The sequence below is a fragment of the Mobula hypostoma genome, chromosome 12, assembly GCF_963921235.1.
Source record: "Mobula hypostoma chromosome 12, sMobHyp1.1, whole genome shotgun sequence".
Taxonomy (NCBI): domain Eukaryota; kingdom Metazoa; phylum Chordata; class Chondrichthyes; order Myliobatiformes; family Myliobatidae; genus Mobula; species Mobula hypostoma.
Window position 1 is genome coordinate 100,609,894 of NC_086108.1, and position 24,343 is coordinate 100,634,236.

At 40.9% G+C, this 24,343-nt stretch overlaps 1 protein-coding gene across 1 annotated transcript in view; it reads right to left on the reverse strand.

The window, feature by feature from the left end:
* LOC134355034 (heparan sulfate 2-O-sulfotransferase 1) overlaps nt 1–24,343 on the reverse strand; it is a 168,906-nt gene that overhangs the window by 38,896 nt on the left and 105,667 nt on the right. The window contains exons 2-3 of the mRNA XM_063064702.1: nt 4,741–4,979; nt 3,248–3,333 (exon numbers count right to left, since the gene is read on the reverse strand). Of these exons, the coding sequence (XP_062920772.1) occupies nt 3,248–3,333; nt 4,741–4,979 (325 nt within the window). The remainder of the gene's footprint in view (nt 1–3,247; nt 3,334–4,740; nt 4,980–24,343) is intronic.

Below are 24,343 nucleotides of genomic sequence, written 5' to 3' on the forward strand. Positions count from 1 at the left end.
GCTCCATCTTGAGTACTAGCCTACAAAGTACCCAGGACATTTTCAGGGAGTGGTGTCTCAGAAAGGCAGCGTCCATTATTAAGGACCTCCAGCACCCAGGGCGTGCCCTTTTCTCACTGTTACCATCAGGTAGGAGGTACAGAAGCCTGAAGGCACACACTCAGCAATTCAGGAACAGCTTCTTCCCCTCTGCCATTCCAAAATGGACATTGCATCCTTGAACACTACCTTTTTTAAATATACAATATTTCTGTTTTTTGCATGTTTTTTTAATCTATTCAATATATGCAATTGATTTACTTGTCTATTTATTATTATTTTTATTTTATTTATTTTTTTTTCTCTTCTAGATTATGTATTGCATTGAACTGCTGCTGCTAAGATAACAAATTTCATGTCACATGCCAGTGATAATAAAATTGATTCTGATTCATAACAAGATAGATTGAGAGTCAAGAGTCCATCTTATTATCCTGGGGAACCATTCAATCGTCCTATATTATCCGGGTAGAAGCTGTCTTTGAAGCTGGTGATATGTAATTTGAGGCTTTCGTATCTTGCACCCAGTAAGAGATAGAATATCCGGAGTGAATATCCGAGGCAGCGAGAGATATAGACAGAGTCCAGGGAGTTGAGGCCAGTTTCAGTAATATGCTGAGTTGTATCCACAACGTACCGCACTTTCTTTTAGTCATGGGCATAACCAAGGTGTGATGCATCAAGACAGGATGCTTTCCATGCTGCAGCAATAAAAATTGATAAAGACTGATATGAGGAAATGCCCAAATCCTTTAACCTCTTGACAAAGTAGATTTGGCATCTATGTGGTTGGACAGGACAAGCTATTGGTGATGTTCACTCCAAGGAACTTGAAGCTCTCAACCCTTAGCGCAGTTGATGGAGACAGGAGCATGGGTGCCACCTGCTTTCTGATCACAGTGACCAGCTTTTTTGTTTTGCTGGCATTGAGGGAAAGATTGTCATGACACCATATTCATTGATTGTGGGCTTCGCACCTGTTTGAGGTGGGATTAAACTGCCATCGGGATAGCTGGTGAATTCCTGTGGCCGGTAGTATGGGTGACACTTCACTGTTTGTTATTCTAAGTTGTGTGAGCAGGAGTTCACCCAAACTGTCACATCCAAGCACCCCGAGGTGTTAAGAAGCAGACCCCTCACCTCTAATTTTGCCGAAGATGCAATACAGTCCACCTGGTGAATTGAGAAGCCCTTAGCCTGTAAGCCATGTTTCAGTGATATATAGCACACAACAATCCCTCACTTCCCTTTCAGGTAATTTTCTCCTTAGTTCATCAACGTAGCTCTTGATGGCCTGGACATTAGCTAGTAATATACTGGGGAGGATGATCTTGGACCCATGTTGTTTCAGCCTCACCTTCAGCCCAGCCCTCTTACCACCCTTCCTAAGCAAGTCACTGCTTCTCATTGTTACTGTAAGTCCTTAAGTAGAGCCACTCGGACTGGATAGCAAGTGACTGCTTAAGGACAAACCTGGAGTGGATTCATCTGGCACGTAAGGTAAGTTGTTGTTCACATACAGGTCTGAAGGTCTTGAAAAGGAGGGGCATGTCCCAGTGGGGACATCTAGAGGAGCAGGTCCATACCATTTTTTATTATTTAATACAATTAAATTGCTGTTGAGCTCCCTCAGCTTGTAGTTATAAGTTAACGACACTGATAGCGTTAAATTAGGCACACACAATATTGCTCATCACATCTGGTCTCCCCGAGCATAGATGGCTAACTGGTTCCTGGAAGTCTAGGAAGTGGGTGAGAAATGGATGAACTCTTAAGTTTAGAAGGAGCAGAGGTGGTTTCATTTAAGATATTAAAAATTCTTATCTTTGCTAGACTGAAGCAGGGATGATATCTCATTTGGTTGAGGAATGTAGTATCAGAGTCAGTTTCAAAGAAGAGGTTGGTCATTATGAAGTGGGACGTGAGAATGTTGTTTTAAACAAACCAATGAAACTTTGAAACCAATGGATAGAGTGAATGCTTGCAGACCGTTCCCCCCACAGACTGGGCAAGATGAGAACTAGTGATCACATAGTAGGTTTAATGTGAAAGATGAAATATTTAAGGGGAACTGGAGGGGAAACCTCTTCATTTACAGGGTGGTGAGCATATGAAACAAATGGTAGATGCAAGTTCAATTTAACACTTAAAGGAAGTTTTGATAGGCACGTGGATGAAAAAGGGAAAATAACAGCTATACATAGCCCTGATGTAGGTAGATGAGACAGAATACCAGGCTGGCATGGACTAGATGGTCTGAGGGGCCTATTTCTGTGCTGTAGTGCTCTATGACTATGACTCTGAAATATCTGCTGGAATCTATTAAATAAGTAGGTGCAAGTGATCAGATTAACACTTCAGGTCAATGACCTTCAATTGAACTACAATGTTAATAGGGTGATGAAAAATATCACTAAAAATATCTAATTCAAACAATACTGAAAAAGGAAAATTGTTCGAAATGCATCATTACGTCATGTAATGTAAACAACTGTTCATAGGTGAAAATAAATTAGACTGCCTGAACTGTTTCTTTGATTATAAATCAACGCTGTTTATACACACTATATGCTGGAAGAACTCAGCAGGTCAGGCAGCAATACAGTTTACAACTGTTTGGAGCACATTTCATAAAATATCAATTCTGCATAAACCCAAAGTCACCTACCATCTAAATTTTAAAATACAATGCGCACTAGTCATAATGGCAAAATGCAATAAGTATGGTTTTAAATATCAAATATGCAAAATTCATTTGATACAAAGATTGCTAACTTTCTATACTGGTGGTTTGGAGAGAATACAAAACCATTAAGAAGTAGAATGCACATAAATTTCTTCTATCTTCAAATACCAGCACTCAGAAGTAGAAAGAGACCGATCAGAGGATAACTGACAGTTGAATATTTTCTTCTAGATTACTACACTGATTAACATGCTCATGTATTCTCAATATCAATCTGTCATTAGCACAGTAATGCCCAGGGTACCATTCTAGAAAATGGATGCCAACCACTTTCTGCAGTTTCTTCCACTTATAAATTTATAGTTTATGCTCTGCCTTGAAACAAAACAATTATATTCCATATAAATTAATTGCTCACTTTTTATCTTGTATTGCAAGTGCTTAATCAAAAGATGATAGAGATAGTGAATACATATACTTTAATGGCCCAAAGAGATGAGGCTTGTGAATTGACTCACTTACTTTGTAAAATCCAGATACGCTACGTGTCCATGATAAAATCCTGGCTTCATTTCTTTCCATGTTGTAACATTTTTAACAAATCTTGCCTGCATTAAAACAAGATTATACTTATCAATTAAGTTATTCATATCAAATTAGATTGACAGAGACAGTTGATGAATAAAATCATAGTGGAATTACAAAAATACATGTAACGAGCTGTAACGTTTCACTGCTAATGTGATGGTTTCTCTGTAGCAGCGATGTTTGGGTTATGACTAGAGATAGTGGGGTTTGGAATGTTGGGGCTATCCAACGGGAGAAATGTTGTTCTTTCTTGTGAGTCTGGAAGAGAGATTTTCACGGTCTTTTGCCAGGGAGAGATGAGGAGGAAAGATGCGAATGGAGAGATATGGTAAACCACCGGATGGAATGGACTTGGCACGAGGGTCCAAAGGTCAGCAACAATCGGAGGAGGTTGATGGTGGATGACCAGCTTATCAGTGAGCTCTAACCTTGCTCAATAGACTGTTTCATGAGAATGGGCCATTTTTCTTTATGAATCATATAGTCAAAGTAAGAATTATAAAGCTCAATTGTTTAATCGCATATTTGTACTGTTTGTTATTTTGGGGTACTGATTTGTAACGGGGACACATCGCGCAGCATCCACCCAAACGAAATTTCTTAAGTTTGGCTGGGCCAGGGGCTATCATCCCCTATATTAAACCGCTAGCCAAAGCAAGAGTTACATAATAATTTAAAATTTGATCTTGGGAGTTCATTACTCTCCAGAATGTGAAACAAGGCCAAGATATGCAAGGCTGTATCAATTTACTGCTGAGCTCTGTTTTAGACTGAGGTTAAGTACCTACCTCTAAAGTAAATTAATTGTTTTCATTTACCTTGAATCAGATTACATTATTTAGTTTAAATAACGGTCCTGTAAAACAAAGACGAGCATCAACACTAACAAATATTTATTTAGAGACAAAGCTCTGAACAGGCCCTTCTAGCCCAATAAGCCACATCACTTAATCACGGGACAATTTACAATAACCAATTAACCTACTAATTGGTAAATCTTTGGACTGTGGAGGGAAACCGGAACACCCAGAGGAAACCCAGGCACTCATGGGAAAGACGTGCAAACTTCTTAGACAGTGTTGGAATTAAACTCCGGATCCCGATACCCTGAGCTGCATGAGCATCACGCTAACTGCTACACTACTGTAACAGAATAACAGATGCAAATATCACAACTACAGTCACTGTCCAAGTACTAATTTTTAATCTAATCTGCTGAAAAGTGAAATTTATATCCACACAAACTGAATACCATGCAGACAATTGTGTGGCTCTGTTCATAAATGGTTAAACTAAAAGATCTTTTAGAAAAATCTATCCACTATATACTCGTGCGCATTGGATACTTGTTCACTGGTTTTATTTTGGATATATTAATAAAATAGAAAAGACAACTGTACACCTGGAAGAAAAAAATAAAGACTCACTTGATCTTGTAAAGACATCACAGGATTATTTTTGGTTGTATTGATATGCAGGACATGGTACTTGTTCACTGCACACAGGTCATATGCAATGTTTGTGAACGAAGTGCTGGCTGTTTTAGGTACACGGTTATAAAGGATGATGATGTCATCCATCTCATCTCCTCCTAGGTCTTGCTTCGGGTTATCCATTGTGTGGCGCTGTTCAATCTCTCTGACTTCATGCCTTGCAATTGCCCTCTCTGTAAAAGAAAAATCCAAGATTTGAAGGCTGACTAGCAACTCATCTAAAGACTTTGGTACATAAGGCAATAATTACAAGTTAAAAAGCACCTTGAATTATTACTTCGGAAACAGCAGATTGCTTTTTGAATTATGAATTTCTCCAATGCAACACACACTCAATTTATACTTACTCAAATTGCATTGCCTGAAGATATCAGCACCAGTTATTGTAATTAGATAATTTAATATGTGGTTATGATTTAGAAATTGCTACCACATTATGGAACTGAGACAAATTTTGGGTGCTGGAAACACTCAGTACATCAGACAGGCTCTACGGTCAGCAAAATCGAATTAACAATTCACATACAAGAGCTTTTATTCGAACTGGAAAAAATGAGGTAAATGTGTTTTAGGTTGCAGAAGAGTATAGGTGAGAAAGAACAAAAGAAAACATGAGGAAGAGGCTGACTAACACTGGATGTTTATTGCTTTCAATGTGCAATCTTTGAAACTAACAATCCTTCACACCCTTCAAGTGACATCATCACAAGACGATTTACTCTTCATAGATTCAAATTTCAGAGATATTTCAAGGTCTGAGTATATGAGAAAGGAATTGAAAACTACATTGATAAAAAGGGAAAGCAGATTGGGGATGGGCAAGTGAAGCATTGCAGAAAAAAATGAAATTCATATCCATACTAACTGAACACCATGTACATAGGCAATGCACAGCTCAGTAATCACTGCATAACAATCAAATGTGTGGTTAAGTGGTCAAAATGTCTGCAAAATATTAAGTATGGATAAAATTTCAGTCAGAATATCCAGTCTGGTCTTCAGCCAAATGTGAAATCAAACACAACTGGGCATTATTGCATCGCTTTCCTTACTTGGGCTCAACATTGATCCTGTTGGCCATAGGACTCTTCCTCAGTTGCCTGAACAAAGCTATTCGTAGCTTGGAGAAGCTTTTAAGCAATCACTTCTTTAAAAACATTTGGCAACAAAATCTGCTTTTCATACAAGCACTTACAGCGTCTATTGCTGACTATGAGACACTTATAGAAGTTATTAGTTTTTAATCAAAATTTTTTTGTTTTTGTTTTGAATTTAATTTCAAGAAACTACTGAAGGAATGAGAAGTCATTTAAAATTAAACTGACAACCCGAAGAGATTTCTTAGCAGAAGTTCATGAGTTTCCACATTTGAAAATTCACTCACTCGATTGCAACATAACTTGTTGACATCTGTTTAGCAAGCAACTGGTTGAGAAGTACCACAATTTCACACCATTACATGTATTTTCAGATACATAGCACAGCCTGTGGAGCTGCAGATTAACTCCATCTCTGCTTCACATGTACCATTAATTAAAAAAAATCTCTAATTTTTGAAACAGATGAAACACACCCAGAGTGTGTTCCAAAATCTTCAACAATTTCATTTAAGTAATGCCGGTTATTTGCTTGAATATAATTTAATGATTTTTAAAGACTAGCTTTTTTGTCACATGTACATTGAAGCATATAGTGAAATGTGCTTTTGTGTGTCTATCGCCAATATGGTCTGAGGATTTCATTGAGGACTGGGAACAGTCCACAAGAGTTGTCAGGCCTCCAACACCAACAAAGCATGCCCACAAATCACTAACCATAATATATATATCTTTGGAACGTGGGAGGAAACCAAAGTACCTGAAACCCAAGAAGGCATGGGGAGAACGTACAAACTCCTTACACAGAGCAGCTGGAGATGAACCTGAATCGATGATCGATAACACTTTATAGAGATTGTGTTAACTGCTACACTATCATGCCACCCAGAATAAATTAAAATTTAACAGAATCTTCTACTTGTTACACATGCAACTGGAATCGTTTAACAATCTGACTTTACATTAGGCATACATAGGCTACCACCAGGGCTACAGATTGCCTTGGCCTCCACTGAATTTTCAGGCAATAAGCTGCAAATGCCTCATCCATCTGAAAGCACACATCTGAATATTTCTTAATGAGTGTTCATCAGAATGAGGAAAGGTTAGAAATTGCAAAGATTTAAATTATACAGAAGAAAATGTACATGATGGTGCAGAAATTGAAAGAAAATTGTATCAGTCGGGAGAGTAGGGATGAAGGCAATCTGCTTGCAGGTAAAGAGAATGGACAGAGAATAAAAGAGAAAAGTAAACAAAGCTTGAACTGAGAGATACAAAGTCCAGCAGATGTTGGAAGTCCAGAATTAAGAGAATATTGGACATTCACATATCAGAAATTACCAGTGGAAACTAAAAAAAAACTGAGTTAACATTACAGGTCTATCATTTTATATTAGAATTAGCCAGGTCTAATTTAGAAGCAGGCATTACAGGGAACCTTCAGCAAGTCCATCACACTCACGAAAAGGGGTCAGGCTTGGTGGTTCAGGTCACTGTCTTTGCGTGAAGGAGTGGGGATAGTGGTGCCTGCTATTAAGAAGGTATTGGCTTTGTTCATCTCTGTGAATGCTTCCTGACCTCTATATTTGACAACTACGGTATATTTGAGAGTAAAAATGCAAGACAGTTACATAACCACAGCAATGTAAAATTCTGAAACCAAAGTTATTACTCTTGGATTTCCTTCTTGATTAATTCAAAGATGCAGCATAGTTTAAATAAGCTGGCACATTTACACTTGATTCTTCAAATCTATTTTAAACCGGTATTGCAAGGATGCAAAGCCACATTTTAAATTAATTCACACACATGATTAATTTCAGATTTGGTAGCACCATTTTAAATTACAAAGTACTATTTTAGAGAATGTAGATATAGATACTGGGATTTCTTTATTAAGTAATTGGTTTCAATTAATTAGAGTTTCATGGCCTTGACACAAGAGTATTTCAAATGAACATCTCCAAGCCTTCAATTTTAAGTAAAACAAATTAGTTAATCATCAAGCCAACCCATATTTTTATTGTGATTTCTGAACACTGAATAATATATGGCTTAATAATCATGATGAAATACAGGATTAAAAGCATCAATTTAATTTAGAAGGTTGGTGAGATTTTAAGCAAATGCAATATGGAGCTTCACTAAACATCTGTGCTTCTAAGGTGGCGACAATTTTTTTTAGCCCTAATTACTTAGGTTCCAAATCCTGAATTGCTGATGCCATGAATTTGAATCCTGCCTATGCCAATCTAGCAAGCTTAAAATTAGAAACATTTCTCAGAGGAGAATAAAAGCAGTCTATGTTCTCCTAGTTTCTAGTTCTCCATATTTTGTAACTGGATAATTTCAATGCTATTTATGTAGTCAGTAGCAATCAAGGGATGTGGGCACCACTTGCCAAGCTGGCATTTAATCACCCATCTCTAGTTGCAATCAAGGTGGTAGTGAGCTGCCTTCTTGAACCACACCAGATCTTGAGGTGTGGGTTTGCAGTTAGGGTGAGTTCCAGGATTATGACCCAGCAATGAACAATGATACATTTCCAAATCCGGACAGTGTGTGGCTTAGAAAGCAATTTCCAGGTGGTGATGCTCCCAGGTTTTTACTGCCCTTGTCCTTCTAGCAGCTAAGCATACTGGGCTCGGAAGGTGCTGTCTGAAGAGTCTCCGTGAGATGCTGCAGTGCATCCTGTATAAAGGTAGAAACTCTGAGCAGTGCTGTGGAGTGACTTGATTGTAGTGGTTGGGGATCCTATCAAGCACACTGCAATCCCTGTATGGTATCAAGATTCCTAAGCGCTGCTGAAGCTGCGCTCATCTAGGCAAGAAGAGTATTCTATCACAATCCTGAATAAAGCCTTGTAGATAGTGGACATGATGGTGCAGAAATTGAAAGAAAATTGTATCAGTTGAGAGATAGCTCTGAATTTACAACATCTGCCAAATCTCTTGTGTTTCTACTTCAAAACTGTGTAGAAGATGAGAAGTTAAACCATGGCCAAGGTCCATGTTAGTTCACCCCAATTCCAACAAAAGTTGTAGTCAAAGCAAATTATAGTCAATGATCAATTTCACTGCAGAAGCAAATTTTGGTTAGATTATCACCTCTATCATGCTTACTAGACAAAATTTTTCCAATTTTTACCTCTTTGCTCCAGAAATTTCCAATGATTGCCAGCTTTTTTTTTTAAAATATGGTTGCCCAAAGTCGCAAACCCAGAAAGAGAGTTCATCAAATTCCTTCCTGACTTAATGCTGACCTTGAAAACAATCAACCAAGCAGAATGGTAATTGCACCCATATCTTTCCTTATTGTTAAACCACAGCAGTATGTTAAGGTAACTAAAATCTGCATTATTATGGAGTATAGAAATGCATCATACAAGGCATCAGCTTAACACTGTTCAAATGCAGTTTCAAGGACACTGATAATTCCAGTATTAACTATAAATAATAAACAAAATAATAGATTGCTGATATAATAGTGTCACAAATGATGTAGGTAAATGAAAATGCTGTTTCAGTCAATAAGCAAAATTTCTTACATACTACAATTCACTCAACTGCTATCCATAAATAGAGTCAATGGAGATGTATTTTAAGGATGTACCTTTTTGTGACATTTCAGATTGGATTTCAAAATTTTAACTACAGATCTGGAGTATGGTACTGCATTTTTATGTTACCATTGGCCGGCTGGTGGCGCAGTGACATCAGCGCCGGACTTCGGAGCGAAGGTTCCTGAATTCGATTCCAAATCGGGCCACCCCCCGAGCACGCGTTCCATCTGTGCTGGGTTCAGCGTTGAGCTAGCCACTCAGCCTCGTAAAAAAACAAGGGCCGAGTCAGGAACTTTCATATCGTGACCCAGTTAATCTGAAAGGAGACCAATCCTGACACTACGCACCAGACAAGAATGGCTGTCTGGTGCGACACGCTAGGAAGGAAGGACCATTACATAAGCAGAAACACAACTAATCATGAAAAAGTCTTTTCAGTACCCATCCTGATTCTTTGGTTGAATGATTACTTTATTTCTCCACACCTCCAACCAAGTCCCACCAAAACAAAATCTTAAGAAATGACAATGGGTAAAAATAGTTTGGTCAAATCACGCATTTCTTTTCCGATGCTTATGTGGGCCTTGTCTGAGAAGCCCAGTAAAGAATATGAATAATCAGGGTCCTGCTTCATTGTCCAAATGGAATTGTTATCTCAAATTCTATACAATGTCTTAATCACATTGGTGGCACGCTGAACCTTCACTTTGTTAGTCGAGGAGCAAAATCTAATGGCTGAGTAGTAATAAAATTAAGGATGCTCTGATACAGGAGAGAAAGAAGGTATGGTCTAATTTTAAAACAGGATACTGAAAACCTGTACCGACTAACTGGCTAGAGTGTTCAAGGATATCTTGAACCTTTCACAGCTTCAGTTGGAGGTTCCCACTTGTTTCTAAAGGGCATCAATCATACTGGTGCCCAAGAAACACAGGGCAAGTCGCCTCAATGACTATTGCCCAGTAGCATGCACATCTACTGTGAGGTTGGTGAGAGCTAGGATTAACTCCTGAGCAAGGTCTTGGACTCACTGCAATTTATCTACTGCCACAAGTCTACAGCTGATGCAATCTTACCGGTTCTCCACTGGGGTTTCCACCTAGACAATAGCAATACTTATGTTACGCTGCTGTTTATCAATTACAACTCAGCATTTAACACCATCATCCACCTCCCCCCCCCCATACGAATCAACAAGCATCAAAACCTCTGCCTCTGGATTCTTGATTTCCACAGTGGAAGACCACAGAATTCCTCCCTGACAATCAACACAGGTGCATTTCAAGGAATTTTGCTTAGCCCACAGCTCTAGTCTCTCTACACTCATAAATGTGTGCCTGGACACAGCTCAAACACCAACAATTCTTCAACGATGATGCCACTGCTGTTGGCAAAACCACAGATGGTGAGGAGGAACATGGGAGTGAACAGATTAGTGGGTCAAGTGGTGTCACGACAACAGCCTTGCACTCAAATTCAGGAAGACCAAGAAACTGATTTTAGATTTCAAGAAGGGGAAATTGGGAGAACATACACCAATCCTTATTGAGGGGTCAGCAGTGGAAAGGGTGGACAATTTAAAATTCAGGGCAACAACATCTCAGAGGGTCTCTCCTGGGCCTAGCAAAATGATGCAATCATGACATGGCAAGTCAAAGGGAATACTTCATTAGGAGTTTGAGGAGATTTGATAGATCACCAAAGACACGAGAAAGTTTCTGCAGAAATACCATGGCATTCTCTCTGGCTGCAGCACCATCTAGTATGGAGGCACCAATACATGATGCAAGAGGCATCAGAGGGCCGTAGACTTCTCCAGTGTTTGATCTGTGGAATGACAAGTTGGATTGCATGTGTTTGTCTGTAGACTACTGGGCACTGCACCATCAATTTGTGAGGCATATCACTCAGGGACTTGGCCTATACCTATATATATTTTTTGCATGACTGTATGTTTTCTTGTTATCTTGAATGTGCTGTGCGTGCCTTGTGCTGTGCCGTGCAATGTATGTTTTTCATCATGGCCCCGGAGAAGCACTGTTTCATTCAGCAGTATTTATGCATGGTTGATTGATAATTAAAATTAACTTGAACTCAGACAGTTCCATCATAGACATAAGCGGCTCCACCATTGGGGACATCTTCCAAAAGCAGTGCCTCAAGAAATTGGCACCTTTCATTAAGGACCCTCCCCATCTGAGCCATGCCACCTTCTCATTACTACCATCAGGGAGGAGGTTCAGGAAACTGAAGACCCACACTGTTTTAGGAACAGCTTCTTCTCCTCTGCTATCAGATTTCTGAACAAAGATTCAAAGTACATTATCAAAGAATGTACAAATTAAACAACCTTGAAATTTGTTTGCTCACAGGTAGCCACAAAGCGAGAAACCCAACATAACTCAGTTAAAGATAAATAAGAATAAAAATAAAAGATCAATACCCGATACACAAGATAAAGGAAAAAAAATCTTGCAAACAACATTCCTAACCAGAACTAAGTCCTCTGAGTCTACTCCGGAATGTTCCACAGTTCAGATCTAAGCCTCAATTATCAGATCATCATATTAGTGGGCACGGAGCACAGCAGCTGGGGGTAGTCTTCATAGCCTCAGCGCCATGGAGAGAGGAGTGATCATCGCGGAGAACAAGCAAAATCCAGTCTTACCCAGGATCCTGACATCCAGACTTTTCAGTCTACCTGGGCCAGCTGTTAAATTGACCAAACAACGGAACAGTGAAAGGCTCCAGCGCCCTGCAGAGAGGAGTGAACATCGCGGAGAGAGCACAAAATCAGCTCTCACCTCTGATCTGGGTTAGCGTTTAAATTGTCTAAACAGTGGATCATACCTCGTACTAGGACCCAGATTTCGCCACCTATCCCGAAACCATTCTCAAGCACTTCAGATCAGCACAGTGGCCAGAGCAATCCAACCTCAAACCCAGGCCAGTTGTATAGGCATCAAAATCTCCTCTGCCTGGGCCACGACTTCTGTAGGCACCCAGAGTGATCCAAATTCATACCCAGACCAGTTGTATGGGCAGTGGAACTCCATCTGCAATGATTCTGCAACACACTATTTGGCTCACCACCCCCTCACCCCCCAAATTTCCCTTGCCGTTGCATGCCCCTTCACTGTTTTGTGGCAACAATTTAACACAGTTTACCACAGAAAAGATATTTTTAGTGATTTTTTTTAGTCGGATTTGTTAACTTTTTAACTACCAGAGAGCTGTTGCACGTGTTCAGTAGCACTATCTTAACCAGAAGTTTAAACAGTTAAACAGTCGATGAACCCATGAACACTACCTCACTATCACTCTTTTGCAATATTTAATTCATTATAACTTATTGTAATTTGTTAAGCCTACACTGTACTGTTGCCATAAAGTGAATTTCTCAATTTGTCAGTGACGACAAACCTGATTCTGAAAATCACATTTCAGTAATATTCAAAGCTACCTCTTGTTTCAGTTTTGTGTATGAACAAAGTATTCCAATTTCCCAGTAATTAACCAGGAACTTAATCTAGGAGTCTCCATCCAGTCAAGATGGTGACGAGCACAACTGGAAACCGAGCACTGTAAATTTTATGCCAGCTAACTGAAGAATGTATGCAGTGATTTTTTTATCCATTGTCCCTTTTGGTGCATGCAGATTTTTTCCTCTCCCCAACAGAGAGGCTTAACCTTTCTGGTCTTCGATTAACAAATCAAAGTCCATTAAGGTTAGGAACTGCCAAGTATTTTCAGTTATTACTGAAGATAACATAGCAAGCCTCCTAATCTTTGTTCAATACAAGACATTCTCTCTCTTATTTCATTAATTTACTGGATTATTAGCCTAGAGTAGTGAAAATGCCTCCAGATTTTTTGAGAACTCGAATGTAAAGTCGATCTCTGCCTTTAATATCATCATTCCAAATAAACTGATTCCTAAGCTCCAGAACCTGGGCCTTAGCACTCAGATCTGCAGCTGGATCTTCAACTTCCTCACAGACAGGACCCAGGCTGTAAAAATAGGGGACAAGCTCTCCTCTACAATCACTCTGAGCACCGGTGCCCCACAAGGCTGTGTACTTAGCCCCCTGCTGTACTCACTGTACACCCATGATTGTGTAGCCAAGTTTCCATCAAACTCAATATATAAGTTTGCTGATGACACCACAATTGTAGGCCGTATCTCGGGTAATGATGAGTTTGAGTACAGAGAGGAAATTAAGAACCTGGTGGCATGGTGCGAAGACAATAACCTATCCCTCAACGTCAGCAAGACGAAGGAATTGGCTGTTGACTTCAGAAGGAGTAGCGGACCGCAGGACCCAATTTACATCGGTGGTGTGCAAGTGGACCAGGAACAGGTCAAAAGCTTTAAGTTCCTCAGGGACAATATCACAAATGACCTGACTTGGTCCAACCAAGCACAGTCCATTGCCAAGAAGGCCCACCAGTACCTTTACTTCCTGAGAAAACTAAAGAAATTTGGCCTGTCCCCTAAAACCCTCACTAATTTTTATAGATGCACCGTAGAAAGCATTCTTCTAGGGTGCATCACAACCTGGTATGGAAATTGTCCTGTCCAAGACTGAAAAAAGCTGCAGGAGATTGTGAACATGGCGCAGCACATCACACAAACCAATCTTCCGTCTTTGGACTCACTTTACACCGCACGCTGTCGGAGCAGTGCTGCCAGGATAATCAAGGACATGACCCACCCAGCCAACACACTTTTCGTCCCTCTTCCCTCTGGGAGAAGGCTCAGGAGCTTGAAGACTCGTACGGCCAGATTTGGGAACAGCTTCTTTCCAACTGTGATAAGACTGCTAAACGGATCCGGACCCGGATCTGGGCCATACCCTCCAAATATCCGGACCTGCCTCTCAGTTTTTTTTTTGCACTACTTTACTTCCCATTTTCTATTTTTTATTAATGATTTATAATTTAAATTTTTAATATTTACTATCGATTTGTAATCCAGGGAGTGGGAAGCGCAGAATCAAATATCACTGTGATGATTGTACATTCTAGTATCAATTGTTTGGCGACAATGAAGTATAAAGTATAATTAGTGCTCTTATTATTTGGTGATAAAAGGAGCGTGGCCTAAGTGTGTATGTACTGACTTTCTAAAGCAAGTTTTATAAAGTACTTTTGTGCCTCAGTAATTCTCAGAAATGGTAAAGGAATAAATGAAAAGCTAATCTGCAATAAAGTGCAATAGGACAATGTAATGGATATTTATGTAGTATAAACTGAGAATATGTTGTTGATGCCTTCGTTAGATTCTCATATCTACCTTTACCTCATCAGCTTGCAGTTAAAGGAGAAACCATCAAGCCCTAATGCACACCTGACCCATGAGTTTTTGAATTAGAATGTTAGTTTCATTCTAAATTTAGATTTTACAAAAAAGCAAAGCTGGGGCACTCTCTTAATTTCAAATCAAAATGGTTATGATAACAACTCAAACTAATACTCCGAAACACAACATTCCATTATTTTAAAAGAATTAGTTGGAAGTATGCCGTGGTTGTACATCCCCATGTAATGATTTGAGTTGCAAACAAATATGCATTAGTGTTATGGGTGTTTCATGAAATGACTCCCTGGAGCTATTTGAAAATTCTTAACTTCTGGACATATAGAGGGATTAAATATATAAATTAGTTTTCAACAGGCATACAAGAATAAAAGTAGTACAAACAATCTGCTGCAGCAACTGAGTATATCGAGCAACATTTGTAGAGGAAAAAGGAATTGTCAATGTATTGGGTTGAAACAAATCAGTCGGCAATTACACTCGCCTCGCTGAGTTCCTCCAGCGGGTTGTTGCTTCAGATTCCAGCCTCTGCAGGCATTTGTATTTTCAAGCACGTAAGCAGGTAATTAGGTAATTTAGCCTCTTGAATTGTTTCAATTACATCATGGCTTATCTAAGCCTGAACTTCACTTTAGCGCCTATCAAGGTTTACCATGCATATGCTTATCAACTTCGGTTTGAAAACTTTCAATTGATTTGACATCCAGAAGTTAATGGGAGAACCATATTCCACCACTTTGGGTAAAAAAAAGCACTGATAGTCCAAATAGCCCATTCCCATTCCAACATTTTGGTCTACCACCTCCTCTTCTGACACAATGAGTCCATTCTCAGATTCAGGATTCAAGGTATATATATTCAAAGTATGTATGCCATATACAACACTGAAGTTCGTCTTTCCCAACAGACAGTCATGAAACAAAGAAGAACCAGGGAAACAACTCATTCAAAAATTAAACACCAAACTGTGAGGAACAACAGCTCATATTCCATCGAGGTTACCTCTCATCTGATGGCCTGAACATCTGTTTCTCCAATTTTTGGTAATTTTTCTCCACCTCCCCTCTTCAATTCCCCAATCGGGCATCTTGCTTCTTCTCCTCATCTGCTTATCACCTCCATCTGGTGCCTCCCCTCCTTCCCTTCATCCCATGGTCCACTCTTCTCTCTTATCAGATTCCTTCTTTTCCAGCCATTTACATTTTCCACCCATCACTTCTAAGCTTCTTACTTTATCCCCCCCCCCACACACCTGACCACCTATCACCTAGTTTGTATTCCTTCCCCTCCCCCCACATTCTTCACTTTCTTAATTCTGGCATCTTCACCCTTCATTTCCAATCCTGATACAGGGTCTTGGTCTGAGTCATCATCTGTTTATTCCTTTCCACAGATGCTGCCTGACCAGCTGAGTTTTTCCACGATTTTGAGAGTGTTACTTTGGATTTCCAGCATTGAATCTCTTATGTTTAAGAAAAGTCCAAAGTACTAGATACTTAACAGTACTGTGCAAAAATCTCAGGCAAATATACATAGTTAGGGCGAGCAATATTTGAGCAATACTGCAATTTGAGCAATATTTGAGCAAAACATTTGAGCAATACTGGAGAAATTTTATATATTGTACTGTCACAAAAAAATCTAATTTCATGTGATGTGAGTGATGATAAACCCGATTCTGATATGGGTCTCTACTGTGGACTAAGGGTGCGAAGGGGACAGGGAGAGGAAAATCATGGTTGGGGAAAAGGGGAAGAGAGAGGGGAGGGGGGAAGAGAGAGGGGAGGGGGGAAGAGAGAGGGGAGGGGGGAAGAGAGAGGGGAGGGGGAAGAGAGAGGGGAGGGGGGAAGAGAGAGGGGAGGGGGGAAGAGAGAGGGGAGGGGGGAAGAGAGAGGGGAAGGAGCAGGAGACACCACAGAGACATTCTGTAATGATCAATAAAGGAATCAAATAACCTTGATGTTTCAGCACTAGGTCTGTCTGCACCAGCACCAAGCCCTCCCACCTTGCTCCCCCTTGCCATTCTCAATATCCTTTGCTTACGAATTTTCTCTCCGCTTCACATTAACAAACAGAGTACTGTACAAAAGCCTTAGGCACCCTAGCTATATATGTGTGCCTAAGACTTTTCCATTGTACTTAATATTTTTTCTCAAATAATGTGTTGGTAGATTGTGCTGACCCTGCATGACTTCAGAAAAGGATCAGGTGGTTTCTACAAATGGCAAACAAATTTAATCATTCACTCAAGTAAAAAAACTGCATTCAGCCCATCAAGTCTGCTCCACCATTCAATCATGGGCTGATCCAATTCTTCCAGTCATTCCCACTCCCCTGCCTTCTCCCCATACCCTTTGATGCCCTGGCTAATCAAGAACCCATCTCTACCTTAAATGCATCCAACGACTTGGCCTCCACAGCCGCCTGTAGCAACAAATTCCACAGATTTACCACCCTCTGACTAAAGTAATTTCTCTGCATCTCTGTTCTAAATGGACATCCTTCAATCCTGAAGTCGTGCTATCTTGTCCTAGACTCCCCTACCATGGAAAATAACTTTGCCATATCTAATCTGTTCAAGCCTTTTAACAATTGGAATGTTTCTATAAGATTCCCGCTCATTCTCCTGAACTCCAGGGAATACAGTCCAAGAGCTGCCAAAGGTTCCTCATATGGTAACCCTTTAATTCCTGGAATCATTCTTGTGAATCTTCTCTGAACCCTCTCCAACGTCAGTATGTCCTTTCGAAAATAAGGACCCCAACATTGCACACAATACTCCAAGTGTGGTCTCACGAATGCCTTATAGAGCCTTAACATCACATCCCTGCTCTTATATTCTATACCTCTAGAAATGAGTGTCAACATTGCATTCGCCTTCTTCACCAACAACTCAACCTGGAGGTTAACCTTTAAGATATCCTGCACAAGGACTCCCAAGTCCCTTTGCATCTCTGCATTTTGAATTCTCTCCCCATCCAAATAATAGTCTGCTCATTTATTTCTTACACCAAAGTGCATGGCCATACACTTTCCAACATTGTATTTCATTTGCCACCTCTTTGCCCATTCTCCTAAACTATCTAAGTTTCTCTACAGGCTCTGTTTCCTCAATAGTAACCACTCCTCCACCTACCTTTGTATCATCGGCAAATTTAGCCACATGTCCATTAATCCTATAGTCCAAATCATTGACATACATTGTAAAAAGCAGCGATCCCAACACCCACCCCTGTGGAACTCCACTGATAACCAGCAGCCAGCCAGAATAGGATCCCTTTATTCCCACTCTGTTTTCTGCTGATCAGCCAATACTCCACCCATGCTAGTAACTCCCTTGTAATTCCATGGGATCTTATCTTGCTAAGCACCTTGTCAAAGGCCTTCTGAAAATCTAAGTACACCACATCTACCGCATCTCCTTTCTCTACCCAGCTTGTAATTTCCTCAAAAAATTGGTTCGTCAGGCAGGATTTTCCTTTCAGAAAACGATGCTGGCTTTGGCCTATCTTGTCATGTGCCTCCAGGTACTCCGTAATCTCATCCCTAACAATCGATTCCAACAACTTCCCAACCGCTGATGTCAGGCTAGCAGGTCTATAGTTTCCCTTCTGCTGCCTCCCACATTTCTTAAATCGCGGAGTAACATTTGCAATTTTCCAGTCATCAGGTACAATGCCAGAATCTATCGATACTTGAAAGGTCATTGTTAATGCCTCTGTAATCTCTCCAGCTATTTCCTTCAGAACAGGAGGGTGCATTCCATCTGGTCCAGGAGATTTATCCACCCTCAGACCATTAAGTTTCATGAGCACCTTCTCAGTCATAATTTTCACTGCACATACTTCACTTTCCTGACACTCTTGAATGTTCAGTATAAGGAAGATGTCTTCTACTGTGAAGACTGATGAAAAATATGCACTCAGTTACTATGCCATCTCTGCATCTTTCATTACAATATCTCAAGCATCATTTTCTATTGGTCCTATATCTACCCTCAACTCTTTTACCTTTTTATACTTAAAACCTTTTAGTATCTTCTTTGATATTAATCACCAGCTTCCCTTTCATAATGCATCTTTTCCTTTTAATGACTTTCTTAGTTTCTTTCTGCAAGTTCTTAAAAGCTTCCCGATCCTCTATCTTCCCACTAGCTTTGACTTCCCTGTATGCCCTCTCTTTTGCTTTTACTTTGACTGTAACTTCACTTGTCAGCCACAGTGGTGGCCTTCTTCCATTTGAAAGTTTCTTACTTGGAATACATCTGTCTTGCAGTTCCCTCATTTTTCGCAGAAACTCCAGCCATTGCTGCTCTGCTGTCCTTGCTGCTTATGTCCCTTTCCAGTCAACTTTGGCCAGTTCCCCTCTCATGCCATTGTAATTTCCCATATTCCACTGAAATATCAACACAATTGAACTTACTTTCTCCTTCACAAGTTTCAAAGTGAACTCGATCACATTGTGATCACTGTTCCCCAAGAGTTCCTTAACCTTAAGCTCTCTCAACATCTCTGGATCACTGCACAACACCCAATCCAGCACAGCGGATCCCCTAGTGGGCCCAACAACAAGCTGTTTTAAAAAGCCATCCCTTGGACATCCTATAAATTCTCTCTCTTGAAATCCAGTACTGGTCTGGTTTTCCCCAATCCACTTTTATATTAAAATCCCCAATGATTATCACGACATTGCCCTTCTGACACGCCTTTTCCATCTCCTGCTGTAATTTGTAATCCACATCCCAGCTGCTGTTTGGAGGCCTGTATACAACTGCCATTAGGGTAATTTTACCCTTGCCATTTCTTAACTCAACCCATAGAGACTCTACACCTTCCGATCCTATGTCATCCCTTTCTAATGATTTAGTATTATTTCTTATACACAGGGCCGTACCACTCCCTCTGCCTATTGACCCATCTTTCTGCTACACCTTGGACATTCAGCTCCCAATAGCAGCCATCCTTCAGCTAAGTTTCAGAGATGGCCAACATGTCATACTTGCCAATCTGTAACTGAATTTCAAGATCGTTCCATTTTATTTCTTATGCTGCGTGCATTCAAAAACAAAACTTCCAGTCCAGTATATGTTGCTTTCTGTTTTAACTGCACTATGCCTCTATTGCCCTGTTGTAATCCATCCCACTGGCTGCAATTATGCCTCATCTCCTGCCTGTCCTTTCTATCATCTCTGTTGCATGCTATCTTTGATTTATCTGTTTTCCCCTTCCTCAGCCCTATCACTCTGGTTCCCATACCCCTGCCAAATTAGCTTAAACCCTCCCTAACAGCTCTATTAAACCTGCCTGCTGGGATAGTGGACCCCTTTGGGTTCAGGTGGAACCTGTCCTTCTTGTACATGTCGTGCCTCCCCCATAAGATACCCCAATGATCCAGAAACCCAAAGCCCTGCCCCCTACACCAGTCCCTCAGCCACACATTAATATGCCTGATCATGCTATTCTTGCGCTTGTTAGCACGTGGCACAGGCAGCAATCCCGAGATTACTACCCTGGAGGTCGTGCTTTTCAACTTCCTACCCAACTCCCTGAATTCTCTCTTCAGGACCTCCTCCCTTTTTCTGCCCACGTCATTGGTACCAATGCATACCAAGACTTTGAGCTGTTCACCTTTTCCCTTCAGAATACTCTGCACCCGATCCAAGACATCCTGTATTCTGGCAGCTAGGAGGCAACACACCATATAGGTATCACTATCAGGCTGACAGAACCTCCTGTTTGTTCCTCACACCATGGAATCCCCTATGACTACCGCATTCCTCATCATCTTCTCACCCTTCTGCACCATAGAACCAAGCTCTGTGTCAGAGACCCGGTCGGCATGGTTGTCCTCCATCAGGTCACACCCCTCAACAGCATCCAACACGAGATAACGAGTATTGAGGGGGATGGCCACAGGGGTGCTCTCTGCTATCTGAGTTCTTTCCATCCTTTCCCTGACAGTCACCCACTTATCTAACTCCTGCAGCCTTGGGGTGACTAACTCCTTGTAGCCCCTATCTCCTGCTCACTTTCCCCAATAGGCAGTAGGTCATCAAGCCGCAATTCCAGATCCCTAACACGGTCTCTCAGGAGCTGCATCTCGGTGCACCTGGTACAGATGTGGGCATCTGGGAGACTGGCAGATTCCCAGGATTCCCACATCTGACACCCAGAGCAAAGTACTAACCCTACAGAAATGCTCTTTATTACTCTTAAAAAAAAAATGGAAAGAAATAAAAACGAAGTCCACTCACCCACTTACCTCGCCGAAGCCTGAATGAGCCAAAACCCTACTACTCTGCCTCAGATCTGTCAATGACCGCTCCTTTGATGAGCGCTCCACTAGGCAGTGTCTCCCTTTTATGTTTGAACCTTCCCTACTATCTAACTCACGATTGGTGCTCCGTTTATAGCTGCTGACAGGCCACGTAGAACGCTGTATAATTGCTGTTTGCTTGGTTTATTGCTTGCACAATTTGTTTTAGTTCTGTCTGCACAATGGATGTTTGACAGTATTCTTTTGTTTTTAATGGGTTCTACTGCAGTTCTTTATTTCGTGGCTGCCTGTAAGGAGACGATTCTCAAGGTTGTATAAAGAATACATGATTTGATAATAAATGTTCTTTAAACTATAAATTTGTTTCTGGATTTGTTGGGCTGAATTGACTCCAAAAACTGTAATAACATAATTTAATACAATGCAAAGCACATCTTCTTTTATGGTGCAACATTCAAATTACCTTGGAGGTTGACTGACACCACTGAACCAAATCTGAGTTTGAAATAGTGAATGCTGTCACTAATTTTAACTTCAATCACCAGCAACCGTTCAGTGGTTTAATAATTTTCAGACTTCGTGCAAACAGAAGTGATGCAACAATTTATGTTTTTTTATTAGAAACAGAGAAAACCTACAGCACAATATAGGCCCTTTGGCCCACAAAGCTGTGCTGAACTTATCCTTACTTGAGAAATTACCTAGGGTTACCCATAGCCTTCTAATTTTCTGAGCTCCGTATACCTGTCAAAACATCGTATCGTTTCCACCTCCACCACCGTCACTGGCAGCCCATTCCACATACTCACCACTCTCTGCGTAAAAACTTACCCCTGATATCTCTTCTGTACCTACTTCCAAGCACTTTAAAACTGTGCCCTCTCATATTAGTCATTTCAGCCCTTGAAAAAGCCTCAGACTATCCACACAATCAATGACTCTCATCATCTTATATACCCCTATCAGGTCACCTCTCATCCTCCGTTACTCCAAGGAAAAAAGGCCGAGTTCACAAGGCCATGCTCCCCACCCCAGGCAACATCGTTGTGAATCTCATCTGCACCCTTTCTAGGGTTTCCACATCCTTTCTACAGTGAGGCGACCAGAACTGAGCACAGTACTCCAAGTGGGGTCTGACCAGGGTCCTTTATATAGCTGCAACATTACCTCTCGGCTCTTAAACTCAGTCCCATGGTTGATGAACCCAGTGCACCATATGCTTTCTTAACCACAAAGTCAACCTGCGCAGCAGCTTTGAGTGTCCTCTGGACTCGGACCCCAAGATCCCTCCGATCTTCCACAATGCCAAGAGTCTTACCATTAATACAATATTCTGCCATCATATTTGACCTACCAAAATGAACCACCTCACACTTATCTCGGTTGAACTCCATCTACCACTTCTCAGTCCAGTCTTGCATCCTATCTGTAATCTCTGACAGCCCTGCACACTATCCACAACACCTCCAACCTTTGTGTCATCAGCAAATTTACTAACCCATCCTGCCACTCCTTCATCCAGGTCATTTATAAAAATCACAAAGAGTAGGAGTCCCAGAACAGATCCCTGAGGCACAATACTGGTCACCGACCTCCATGCAGATTATGACCCGTCTACAACCATTCTTTGCTTTCTGTAAGCAAGACAGTTCTGGATCCACAAAGCAATGTCTTCTTGGATTCCATGCCTCCTTACTTTCTCAATAAGCCTTTGATGGGGTACCTTATCAAATGCCTTGCTGAAATCCTTATACACTACATCTACTGCTCTACCATCATCAATGTGTTTAGTCACATCCTCAATAAATTCAATCAGGCTCGTAAGGCACGACCTGCCTTTCACAAAGCCATGCTGACTATTCCTAATCATATTATACCTCTCCAAATGTTCATAAATCCTGTCTCTCAGGATCTTCTCCATCAACTTACCAACCACTGAAGTCAGACTCACTGGTCGATAATTTCTTGGGCTATCTCTACTACATTTCTTGAATAAAGGAACAACATCTGCAACCCTCCAATCCTCCGGAACCTCTCCCGTCCCCATTGGTGATACAAAGATCATCGCCAGAGGCTCAGCAATCTCCTTGCTTGCCTCCCACAGTAGCCTGGGGTACATCTCGTCTGGTCCTGGTGACCTATCCAACTTGATTCTTTCCAAAAGTTCCTGCACATCCTCTTTCTTTATATCTACATGCTCAAGCTTTTCAGTCTGCTGCAAGTCTGCACTACAATTGCCAAGATCCTTTTCCATAGTGAATACTGAAGCAAAGTACTCATTAACCAAAGTACTCTGCTATCTCCTCCAGTTCCATACATATTTTTCCACTGTCACACTTGATTGGTCCTATTCTCTTACGTCTTATCCTCTTGCTTTTAACATACTTGTACAATTCCTTGGAGTTTTCCTTAATCCTGTCCGCCAAGGCCTTCTCATGGCCCCTTCTGGTTCTCCTAATTTCTTTCTTGAGCTCCTTCCTGCTAGCCTTATAATCTTCTAGCTATCATTACCTAGCTTTTTGAACCTTTCGTAAGCTCTTCTTTCCTTGACTAGGTTTACAACAGACTTTGTACACCAGTTTCTGTCCCCTACCATCCTCTCCGTCTGAATGGAACATACCTATGCAGAAATCCACGCAAATATCTCCTGAACATTTGCCACATTTCATCCGCACATTTGCCCAAGAACATCTGTTTCCAATTTATGCTTCCAAGTTCCTGCCTGATAGCCTCATATTTCCCCTCACTCCAATTAAACACTTTCCTAACTTGTCTGTTCCTATCCTTCTCCAATGCTATGGTAAAGGAGATAGCATTGTGATCATTATCTCCAAAATGCTCTCCCACTGAGAGATCTGACACCTGACCAGGTTCATTTCCCAATACCAGATCAAGTACAGCCTCTCCTCTTGTAGGCTTATCTACATATTGTCTCAAGAAACCTTCTTGAACACATCTAACAAACTCCATCCCATCTAAACCCCTCGCTCTAGGGATATGCCAATCAATATTTGGGAAACTTCTCCGTGGATTGTCACCTTGTCGTGGTGGAGAAGCTTGTGTAGTCCTGTGAACCCGAGAGCAATGCCGTCTGGAGCTATGCTCCTGATAGCCATGATGATGACAATTTGGGAAATTAAACTCTCCCACCATGACAACCCTGTTATTATTATACCTTTCCAGAATCTGTCTCCTTAACATCCCTGTTACTATTGGGTGGTCTATAAAAAAACACCCAGTAGAGTTATGGACCCCTTCCTCTTCCTAACTTCCACCCAG